The sequence below is a fragment of the Schistocerca nitens genome, chromosome 1, assembly GCF_023898315.1.
Source record: "Schistocerca nitens isolate TAMUIC-IGC-003100 chromosome 1, iqSchNite1.1, whole genome shotgun sequence".
Lineage (NCBI taxonomy): Eukaryota > Metazoa > Arthropoda > Insecta > Orthoptera > Acrididae > Schistocerca > Schistocerca nitens.
Genome location: NC_064614.1, coordinates 1,216,411,023 through 1,216,423,235, shown reverse-complemented (window position 1 = coordinate 1,216,423,235; position 12,213 = coordinate 1,216,411,023). Strand labels below are relative to the sequence as shown.

At 40.3% G+C, this 12,213-nt stretch overlaps 1 protein-coding gene across 1 annotated transcript in view; it reads right to left on the bottom strand.

Annotated features, from left to right (window-relative positions):
• The window catches only part of LOC126201311 (DNA polymerase beta-like), a 61,700-nt gene that overhangs the window by 17,447 nt on the left and 32,040 nt on the right, over nucleotides 1–12,213 (bottom strand). The window contains exons 4-5 of the mRNA XM_049936775.1: nucleotides 12,018–12,140; nucleotides 11,701–11,875 (exon numbers count right to left, since the gene is read on the bottom strand). Of these exons, the coding sequence (XP_049792732.1) occupies nucleotides 11,701–11,875; nucleotides 12,018–12,140 (298 nt within the window). The remainder of the gene's footprint in view (nucleotides 1–11,700; nucleotides 11,876–12,017; nucleotides 12,141–12,213) is intronic.

Below are 12,213 nucleotides of genomic sequence, written 5' to 3'. Positions count from 1 at the left end.
TTGGGGTTCGGGTATTTTATTAAATGGCTTCAGAGATCTCACTGAAGCTAAAATGCACTAACATATAAAATGAAAATAGGGAGCTACAGGTGACCACTCACTGTTTGGCTGTGACACTGAATGGTCATCAAGCACATAAAACAGGAAGAAATCATTGCTATGCTTTTGGATAACACCTTTCCACAGAGTTATTTAACAAAACTACACACATTCAAAACCATGTCTGTATCGTCCCTGCTGCAGTGCTGCAGAGCAGGCGTTGCACAAAAATTGTGGTGTCACCGCCAGACACCACACTTGCTAGGTGGTAGCTTTTAAATCGGCCGCGGTCCATTAGTATACGTCGGACCCGCGGGTCGCCACTGTCAGTAATTGCAGACCGAGCGCCGCCACACGGCAGGTCTAGAGAGACTTACTACCACTCGCCCCAGTTGTACAGCCGACTTTGCTAGCGACGCCACACTGACAAATACACTCTCATTTGCCGAGACGATAGTTAGCATAGCCTTCAGCTAAGTCAATTGCTACGACCTAGCAAGGCGCCATTTATCCTTTGCTATGTATCTAATGAAGCATGTACAGTAACAAGACCAATGTTCACCAATTGTGGATTAAAGTTAAGTATTCCAGAAGCTACATACTTTTCTTTATAGCATTCATTACGTGTCCTGTTTCAGACCTCACGCCATCCTGCGTGAGCTTATAGTGTGCATTTCGGCTTCCTCAAACAACACGGTGTTGGCACTTCTGCCGACACTTCAAAAATAACTAACATACTCACTACACCAGCAGCAGCTGATAATTTGCCGTGTGAGCCTTGCCCTTGCTATATATCACAACAGCACTTAGCCTGGCTGCACACTTTCTCCACTAACACGGCATGCTTTCTAAGTGGGATGAGGGGGGAATGGGAGAAACTGTATTTAGAGGGCAATACACTCACACTGAATACCACTTGGTTTCATATTTGCCAACAACATAAAACACAAACAAAACAAATTTTCACTATTATTTAATTATTTTTGGTGCACTGAAGAAATAATATAATTTTCAGCTGGTACTAATTGTTGGAATATGTACACACACAGACATTTCACAGATTTTCGCACTCAGGTTGCCACACAGTCGTGACTTATTTGGTTTCATAATAAAAAAAAAGCCTTTCACACATATATGTTGACACAAATATTAAAGCATGTTTGCCACCTAACTATGAGGATGTGGAAACAAAGTAGTTATCCTGTACAGTTTTAATGTAAAAGTATTTATCTTTAAAGCAGGAACTACACTGCACATCAATCTGCACATGCACAGGGCCCTGAAATGGCAAACGGTTTCGAAAACAACCCGAAGACAGATGTAAGAATTGCAGTATCCTCAAAACATTTAAAAAACTAATCCTTGTAATTCTTCCAAGGCTACAATGAATTCTTCCAACCTCACATCTTCTTTGATGCTAGTGAACCTACGAACTGGTCTGTGTTTGTCAGAATTTGTCCATTATACAATGTGATTTTCTTTTTAAATGCATCCCATCAAATCAGAAATAAGTTGTTTCTCACCTTGCAATGTCTTACTATGGGCAGTGTGCAGTCATGCCCGCTTAGAATGCAAGCTCTTCAATCCATTCTGAATGTTCTAATTTTCGTTCCTGCACTTCTTTTTCCTTCACAAATTCAATAGTGGGTTTGAAATCATCCCCTTTGACTTAGCCAACATACTCTGCAGTAATACAGGATTATCACAAATGACTGAAGTGGTTTCATAAATTCACTGTTGTTACATTATCTTACTTCCCCCATGAACCATGGACCTTGCCGTTGGTGGGGAGGCTTGTGTGCCTCAGCGATACAGATGGCCGTACCGTAGGTGCAACCACAACGGAGGGGTATCTGTTGAGAGGCCAGACAAACATGTGGTTCCTGAAGAGGGGCAGCAGCCTTTTCAGTAGTTGCAGGGGCAACAGTCTGGATGATTGACTGATCTGGCCTTGCAACATTAACCAAAACGGCCTTGCTGTGCTGGTACTGCGAACGGCTGAAAGCAAGGGGAAACTACAGCCGTAATTTTTCCCGAGGACATGCAACTTTACTGTATGATTAAATGATGATGGCGTCCTCTTGGGTAAAATATACCGGAGGTAAAATAGTCCCCCATTCGGATCTCCGGGCGGGGACTACTCAGGAAGACGTCGTTATCAGGAGAAAGAAAACTGGCATTCTACGGATCGGAGCGTGGAATGTCAGATCCCTTAATCGGGCAGGTAGGTTAGAAAATTTAGAAAGGGAAATGGATAGGTTAAAGTTAGATATAGTTGGAATTAGTGAAGTTCGGTGGCAGGAGGAACAAGACTTTTGGTCAGGTGATTACAGGGTTATAAATACAAAATCAAATAGGGGTAATGCAGGAGTAGGTTTAATAATGAATAAAAAAATAGGAGTGCGGGTTAGCTACTACAAACAGCATAGTGAACAAATTATTGTGGCCAAGATAGACACAAAGCCCATGCCTACTACAGTAGTACAAGTTTATATGCCAACTAGCTCTGCAGATGATGAAGAAATTGATGAAATGTATGACGAGATAAATGAAATTATTCAGGTAGTGAAGGGAGACGAAAATTTAATAGTCATGGGTGACTGGAATTCGTCAGTAGGAAAAGGGAGAGAAGGAAACATAGTAGGTGAATATGGATTGGGGGGAAGAAATGAATTTTGCACAGAGCACAACTTAATCATAGCTAACACTTGGTTCAAGAATCATAAAAGAAGGTTGTATACCTGGAAGAATCCTGAAGATACTAAAAGGTATCAGATAGATTATATAATGGTAAGACAGAGATTTAGGAACCAGGTTGTAAATTGTAAGACATTTCCAGGGGCAGATGTGGATTCTGACCACAATCTATTGGTTATGAACTGCAGATTGAAACTGAAGAAACTGCAAAAAGGTGGGAATTTAAGGAGACGGGACCTGGATAAACTGAAAGAACCAGAGGTTGTAGAGAGTTTCAGGTAGAGCATAAGGGAACAATTGACAGGAATGGGGGAAAGAAATACAGTAGAAGAAGAATGGGTAGCTCTGAGGGATGAAGTAGTGAAGGCAGCAGAGGATCAAGTAGGTAAAAAGACGAGGGCTAATAGAAATCCTTGGGTAACAGAAGAAATATTGAATTTAATTGATGAAAGTAGAAAATATAAAAATGCAGTAAATGAAGCAGGCAAAAAGGAATACAAACGTCTCAAAAATGAGATCGACAGGAAGTGCAAAATGGCTAAGCAGGGATGGCTAGAGGACAAATGTAAGGATGTAGCGGCTTGTCTCACTAGGGGTAAGATAGATACTGCCTACAGGAAAATTAAAGAGACCTTTGGAGAGAAGAGAACCACTTGTATGAATATCAAGAGCTCAGATGGCAACCCAGTTCTTAGCAAAGAAGGGAAGGCAGAAAGGTGGAAGGAGTATATAGAGGGTTTATACAAGGGCGATGTACTTGAGGACAATATTATGGAAATGGAAGAGGATGTAGATGAAGATGAAATGGGAGATAAGATACTGCGTGAAGAGTTTGACAGAGCACTGAAAGACCTGAGTCGAAACAAGGCCCCGGGAGTAGACAACATTCCATTAGAACTACTGATGGCCTTGGGAGAGCCAGTCATGACAAAACTCTACCATCTGGTGAGCAAGATGTATGAGACAGGCGAAATACCCACAGACTTCAAGAAGAATATAATAATTCCAATACCAAAGAAAGCAGGTGTTGACAGATGTGAAAATTACTGAACTATCAGTTTAATAAGTCACAGCTGCAAAATACTAACACGAATTCTTTACAGACGAATGGAAAAACTGGTAGAAGCGGACCTCGGGGAAGATCAGTTTGGATTCCGTAGAAATGTTGGAACACGTGAGGCAATACTGACCTTACGACTTATCTTAGAAGAAAGATTAAGAAAAGGCAAACCTATGTTTCTGGCATTTGTAGACTTAGAGAAAGCTTTTGACAACGTTAACTGGAATACTCTCTTTCAAATTCTGAAGGTTGCTGGGGTAAAATACAGGGAGCGAAAGGCTATTTACAATTTGTACAGAAACCAGATGGCAGTTATAAGAGTCGAGGGGCATGAAAGGGAAGCAGTGGTTGGGAAAGGAGTGAGACAGGGTTGTAGCCTCTCCCCGATGTTATTCAATCTGTATATTGAGCAAGCAGTAAAGGAAACAAAAGAAAAATTCGGAGTAGGTATTAAAATTCATGGAGAAGAAGTAAAAACTTTGAGGTTCGCCGATGACATTGTAATTCTGTCAGAGACAGCAAAGGACTTGGAAAAGCAGTTGAACGGAATGGACAGTGTCTTGAAAGGAGGATATAAGATGAACATCAACAAAAGCAAAACGAGGATAATGGAATGTAGTCAAATTAAATCGGGTGATGCTGAGGGGATTAGATTAGGAAATGAGACACTTAAAGTAGTAAAGGAGTTTTGCTATTTAGGCAGTAAAATAACTGATGATGGTCGAAGTAGAGAGGATATAAAATGTACACTGGCAATGGCAAGGAAATCGTTTCTGAAGAAGAGAAATTTGTTAACATCCAGTATAGATTTAAGTGTCAGGAAGTCGTTTCTGAAAGTATTTGTATGGAGTGTAGCCATGTATGGAAGTGAAACATGGACGATAACCAGTTTGGACAGGAAGAGAATAGAAGCTTTCGAAATGTGGTGCTACAGAAGAATGCTGAAGATAAGGTGGGTAGATCACATAACTAATGAGGAGGTATTGAATACAATTGGGGAGAAGAGGAGCTTGTGGCACAACTTGACTAGAAGAAGGGATCGGTTGGTAGGACATGTTTTGAGGCATCAAGGGATCACAAATTTAGCATTGGAGGGCAGTGTGGAGGGTAAAAATCGTAGAGGGAGACCAAGAGATCAATACACTAAGCAGATTGAGAAGGATGTAGGTTGCAGTAGGTACTGGGAGATGAAGAAGCTTGCACAGGATAGAATAGCATGGAGAGCTGCATCAAACCAGTCTCAGGACTGAAGACCACAACAAGAACAACATTATCTTACATATTATTAGAAAACTCAACACTCCCCATAGAACAGGCTGTTCCAACCAAGCTCCACGGAGCCGGAACGCTCACTGCGGCAGCTCGGAGCCCGCATGGAGGGGGAACGCTAACTCACTGCCCCCTGGCCACATGCAGCCACAACTGACGCAATAATCTGTGTTCAATGACAGTCATGACTAAGTGGAGTAATGAAAGATGTAAAGTTTGTGGATTTTGTGTGGTGTCATGGTATGGGTCATCGCCAATTCAAAGGATTCCTGAAAGATATGGAAGCGGAGTATGGGGATATACCTTACCACAGTACAGTTCGTCAGCTGAGTTGGGGAAAAGTTCTTGATGTTTTCTTTGCATTCGTGAGGAAATATCCCTTTTTCTCAAAATGAAAAGGGAAGAAATGCGTTCTCTAAAAGATATAAAATGGATATCACACCTGGCGTTCCTAGCTGACATAACTACGCATCTGAATAATTTAAATCTGTCATTGCACGGCAAAGGGCAGCTAATTGTTGACATGCACGACCAGATCAAAGCGTTCATGGATAAGTTCCGTTTATTTGAGAGGCAGATGTTCAATCGTCCTGCTTCTTTAAAACTACCTGAAGGTAGTACTTTGGGCGATTACCAAGGAAAGTTAAAGCAGCTCATCACATCGTTTGGAACACAATTCCGAGACCTCACTAATTTGGAAATGGAACTTAAGGTGTTCAGCACTCCTTTTTCAGTTTCCCCCGATGACTTGTCATCGTCACTTCAATTGGACATTACTGATTTGCAAAATTCAACTTTGTTGAAAGAGATGTACTACAACACGTTGGATTTGTCACGATGGTATCGTTCATTACAGCAAAAAACATTTCCCAAGCTTCACAACAATGCCACTCAGATCATGTGCATGTTTAGATCTACGTATTGTTGTGAGCAGCTTTTCTCAGCAATGAAAAAGAGTAAAAGTACGGAATGATCGTTTCTTCAGGATGCAACAATGAAGGCCATCCTCCGCATTAATGCTGCGAACACTTTGACGCCTGATATTTCCGATCTTGTAATGAAAAGAAAATGTCAAGCTACAGAGGCCCAATAAATTTAGTATGCAATTTCTTGTAAAACAGTTGTTTCTTATTTATTTCCTGAACATCGTATTTCCTGGTGTAGCATGTCACCATGTCTTAGCAGCTAAGAGTATGAGGTTGTCGATATTGTAAGACGCAGCTGGCACATCAAAAAGCTTGCCTTGCCACCTGCCTCAGCCAGCTGTGCCACGCACCGGCGTGCCGGCCCACTTGAATGGTCACAGCGAGCAACACGGCTCCCTGGAGCAGGGAGCGCTCTGCGGCTCACAACAGAGCCGACGAGCTGGAACAGCCTGCCATAGAAGAACACAAGAAGTTTGGTACTACTGCAGCTGCACTTCAGATTTCTGTCATGAGAGTGCAGCAGTGAGCAGTTAGGCAAGATGGCACTGAGAAACCATTTGTTGTGCTTGAAATGCATTCACATCAGTCTGCCATAACATTGAAATGATACTCCAGAAAGAAGTTCAACAAAGATCCACCAACTACCAATTCCATTAGGTGATGATATGTGCAGTTTAAGGCTTCAGGACATCCCTGGTTTGGTCACGGTGGGGTTGATGATCATCAATTTAAGTCATATCCTTCACACTCTCCTGTCCTAACTTCATATGAGTCTTTTGTGTGGAGTTATATGAAAGATTCTGTACTTATGGCTCCTCTACCAATGAACCTACCACAATTGCGAGTTCACATCAAACGTACTTTTGGACCGACTGATCGGAACATGCTGTGCCAACTGTGGGAAGAACATGATTATCGACTTGATATCTGCAGAATCAGTGGTGGGGCACTTACGGAGCACTTGTAAAATGTGAAGGGAAACAAAAAAATTTTTTGTTTTTGTATTTGTTTGCAAAGCCCTGTGGCAGTACGTCAAATAATACAGCTACAGAAAATATGTAAAATCACTTCAATCATTTATTATAAAAGTCTATATATTCTTCTTTCAATTTCACAGGAATAATGCATGAGACTTTGGAAATTTTACTACATGTACCACCTACTTCTTCACGTGCTACATGCCCACAAATTTAGGACAAATGGTTTCTGATGTAAAGAACAATGAATCCCATCTGTGCTCTTTCACTGTTAACTAAATCTTTAAATTCTTTCTGCATGGTACTATAATGTCAATTATGTGACTGCATAATACATACCGAGAATTCTCATCACTTTCTTCTGTCAGTCCCATTCATTTTTAAAGACTTGTGGCAATAGACTGCTAGACTGACTCTTTTTGTGTAAACAGCCATTAGATCTGTGAACATCCTTCATACCATGAACAAATACCAAAGGGAAAACAGTGCTGACACCACAATTCAGCTGAAATAAAGAGAACCGTGCTGACCAAAAAGTGCCACTTTGGGATACTAAACGGATGTTGTGCCGTACCAGATACTTCTGAGGAGGACTGAGCAAAGCTGAGATCAATAATGAAGTCACCACATATAACAAATTTTTGGTACTTCCTATAAAGTGAATCAAGAACCCTCTCTAGCTTGAACAGAAATGCTCTGAAGTCAAAGTTAGGGGACCTATAAACAACAACAATTAGAAGTTTAATTTCACTAAACTCAACTGCCCTGCACAACATTCAAATATTTGTTCAGTGCAGTGCCGTGATATGTCTATGGAATCAAACAGAATACTGTTTTTTATGTACATGGCCACTCCCCCACTCCGCAAAGAACTCCTCGAAAAACAGCCAGCTAATCTGTATCCTGGTAAAGGAAGACTCTGAATTGTCATATTATTTAAGTAGTGCTCTGATATACCAATAATGTCATCTATAAGTAGTTCACTAACTTCATCTCTAATACCTCTTATATTTTGATGAAATATGCTAATTCCTTCTCTACCAGGATACCTGACCTCCTCTGAAGGTGATTCCTTAATTAGAAGGACTGCCTTTAAGCAGGTATACCTAAAGTTGACTTCAATGTAAAAGACGTGCAGTTCTAACACCAACTACTACAGGAATTTTCCAATGAGTGATTCCACCACCGCCCACTACACTGTCACCTATAAGCTTTGCCAGCCTTCCCTTCCCACGCCTATTGAGGTGCAGGACATGCCTAGCGAAACCTGGTCTACTGATAGACTCAACTGGCACCACTGCATTGTGACTCATGCCCTCTGCCATCAGTGCCTTCTCCAGCCCCATGTTAACACGCCAGCAGCCGCATTAAGATAAGGCCGTTCGCGATGCTGAAACAGTTGCATGAAATGCACATTTGTACTGCCAGTTTGAGTAGCTATCTTTACCAGGTCACCACTTACATCATGTTCCCTGTCCCTATCAATACTATTCCCAGCTCTTCCCACAATCACTACCTGATACTATTTCACAAAATTCCTACAATAACTCTCGCATGCTGTCAGTCACCTGACCCAGCCCTGCACTAGGCTTCACAATGCTGGCGACCTGGTACTCACTCACCAACACTTCCTGCAACTGCTGGCCCCACCTCTACCATGTGGACTACCTAGCAGCAGAACCTTCTTCTTTCTGTGACTTTGCAGCTGCTGAGGACTGCTGCATGTTTCCTACACCTACAGCTGCAAGAGGCTCCTCTCCAATCAACTCTAACAGTTGGTCAAATCTATTGCAGATACACAAAATACAACTGTCTGAATACCTCCTCCTCCTAGCTGCCTTCCTGCCAACTGCCGATTCCCATTCTCCAGCATTCTTTAACTTCCTCAAACTATCTGGTTCCTTCTTTGCGTATTGTAACTGCACCTGAAGGGTGCAGATCTTATGTTCCTGCTCCTCTACCAACTTATTTCTACTACAGATTCTGCATTCCCAAGAGAGTATCTCGCTAGAATGCCCACTGGCTTCCCCAATGCATCCCCCCCCCCCCCAATTAAAATACTTTGAGCAAATCCCACACTGTAACCCACTACTCATAAACCTACAACAAATCCCATACTTCTCACTTTCAGTAAAATTTTACATTTACAGAAAAAAAACTAAATGTCTATTTTACCTAACTTCAACTACACCAGCAGAACTATTTACAGAACTAACAATAGTGGTCTCAAACTTCCCACTCTACTAAGAAAGCAACAACTTTCATTAATACTATTCAACCACAAGTAATATCAATACTAACAAAACCTCACACGTTACTAGCTAAAACCAAAAATCCAAGCAGCCACTGGAACACTCACAGAAGTTAAAACAGGGAATGAAAATTTTGCAGAAATATTTCACTATAAACAATAAGAAACATCAGCTGAAAACTGCTGCACGAAATTTACTAAATTCTTCAACACACAGAAAACTCTAAATACACAGTAAGCGAACATTTCCAAAAGTTTGGTAAACTATTATTTTGACACAAACAGCACAAGACACTGTTGAAATCTACTAAATTTAATAACAGTATAACAGTGCACAAACAACTTTGTCAGAAATTAACTTAAGAACCGCTACAGCTGCAACTGCATGCCACAAAATGTAAACACACTGCTAACATTTGGACGAACAATTGAAAAATACTAAATTTAATATTTGAATAAAGTCCACAAAAAAATTTGACAGAACTTAGCTTTATAGCCGCTAAAGCTGCAAACACACGTCGCAAAATGTGTGTTTTCACACAGTGTGGTTGATCCTGCACTAAATAAATGCATACTGCACCTTACAATATGTAGTCACTCCAATATTTTGCTTCATGTTTTGAAAATGATATTTACTAAGTGTCATTTCAAGATTTACCACAATATTCTTAGGTAGAAATAGCCCATTGTTTTTTTACAATGTGTGCATGGATGTGTGGGGGGGTCTCTCTCTCTCTCTCTCTCTCTCTCTCTCTCTCTCTCTCTCTCTCTCTCTCTCTCCCTCCCCCCCCCCCCCCTCCCTCCCCACTCCAGTATGTATGTTGTTTCTTCAGATAAAAAAAGGGTATGAGTGTGATTTGCTTACACTTTTTAAAGTTTACCTCAAAGAAGCAGGCAGACAAATCTGTCCATTTGGGAGCCTACAAAATGTCACCTCGCATTGTGCCAGTCAATCAAGAGAATATGATGATGATAACGATGATGATTGATTTGTGGGGAGATGAACTGCATGGTCATCATGGCCCATAGAAAGTCACAAGTTTTTTCACAGTCAAATTTTTTTCACAGTGCAAGCCAGCCACTGTCACAAATGATGAGGATGATGACGATGATGATGAAATGAGGAGGACAATACAAACACCCAGTCCCCGGGCAAAGAAAATCCCCAACCTGGCCGGGAATCGAACCCAGGACCCCATGATCAAGAGGTAGCAATGCTATCCACTAGACCACGAGTTGCGGACGACATGTATAGACGATGACCAAATTAGTTAGCTAATAATGTAACCTAAGAAATACTGACAGTTGAGCTGACTGTGAGATTTTCACAAGAGAAAGATACTGTTGCCAATATGATTGAAGGCACTGTCTCATATAAGTTCTGTTATGTGTTCTGTAACCTCTCTCAAATCCATAACATTAACCCATTAGAAAAGCTTCTCATATGATATTTAGTGCTGTATTGAGATAAATAGTTAATTCCTGGTACTAATCAAAATTCTGACCATTTCTCAGAATAATGAAAAGTGAGATACACAACTGCATTCTTTTATGAAGCTGTACAAAGATCCCATACGTCAAAACAGCAATGGGCACCTGTACTCTGCAAACTGCAATATGTGCTTTTAAGGATGGCATTAAGAGTAAAACTAGGGGTAAACTATCAATGACAATGTTTAAAAAGACAAGCTGCCTCAAATAATAAAACACTGAAAATATTTTAAGCAAATGAGTGCAACAGAGTTCCACAGCTGACATTCCTTAATCAAGCAATAGTTGCAATGTTGGCCTACAGGCAACAATGTTCTTGCTGCACATTGCACACTGCATTGCAATGTATCCCTTGTGGCTCAGCTTACGATCTGTGAAATGCAACTGTTTCTCGTAGTAATTCAATACAAAAGTTCTTGAGTGACTTGTGCTGGCTTTCAAATATAATCATTCCATATTAGCTAGTACCTCCAATCCAGCATATTACACCTATCACATGCTGCTCTTACCACACTTAACATCTCTGTTATGTCTTCAGGCCTATAAAGGATTAATATCTCAACAGCAACATTTTCTTTATCATGCAGACTACTGGATTTTCTTAATGGCATCAAACCACAATTCCATGATGTATTTTTTTTCTTAAAGAAGACAATTTAATTGATTCAACTTTTGGTTCTAGGTCAAACATTGTATTGTATTAACTAAACAAAATACCTTTTTAGCCTTGTTTCACAACCTTTATTATTACTTTACAACATATGTTACATACTATAAGTCCATTTCTTAATACATAATACACATGTACTAATACATAACTACTAGGAAATGGGATTATAACCAGAAGCCTAGGTCGACAGTAACAATAAAGTTGTGGAACAAGGCTAAAAAAGTTTTTTGTTTACTTAATACAACTAGGCTTCTTTTTAGGACAAAAACTTGTATATGAAAAAAATTGTAACAACTTACAGATATCTGTAGAGTACCCACCATGAATTTACTGTCACCTTGTGAAATGGTATCAACAATGAGACCACATTTCTCCAGCGATGCAACAACATCTTTGAACACTTTTGATTTGTTGTGGCTCTTATCTCTGGTGGTGTACATGTAGTCAGTATGAGTCACTAGTACATCAATGTCTCCACTATCTGCCTTTCCCCTCCTGAAATAAATGGGTTTTCATAGTCAAAATTTGAAATATTTAACCACAAACATATACAGAGGCATAGAAAAGAATATGTAGGAGAATAAGGGGTCTAATATAGAAGCTAAACGCCTATGTAAAATATCATAAAAGTTTCTACCTGTAACTTCCACATATAGTTGCCACATACTTTTCATCATTGTCAGCAAGTTGTTTCTTAATTACAGTTTCAATCTGTTGGATCTCTTCCCTGGGTATTCTCTTCTCAAAGTCTTCTAAGTACCTGAGCCAAAATATAACAGTATGGTACACAACAGAGCAGGACGGTGAAATATTTGAGGAAGTCTATTATTCTC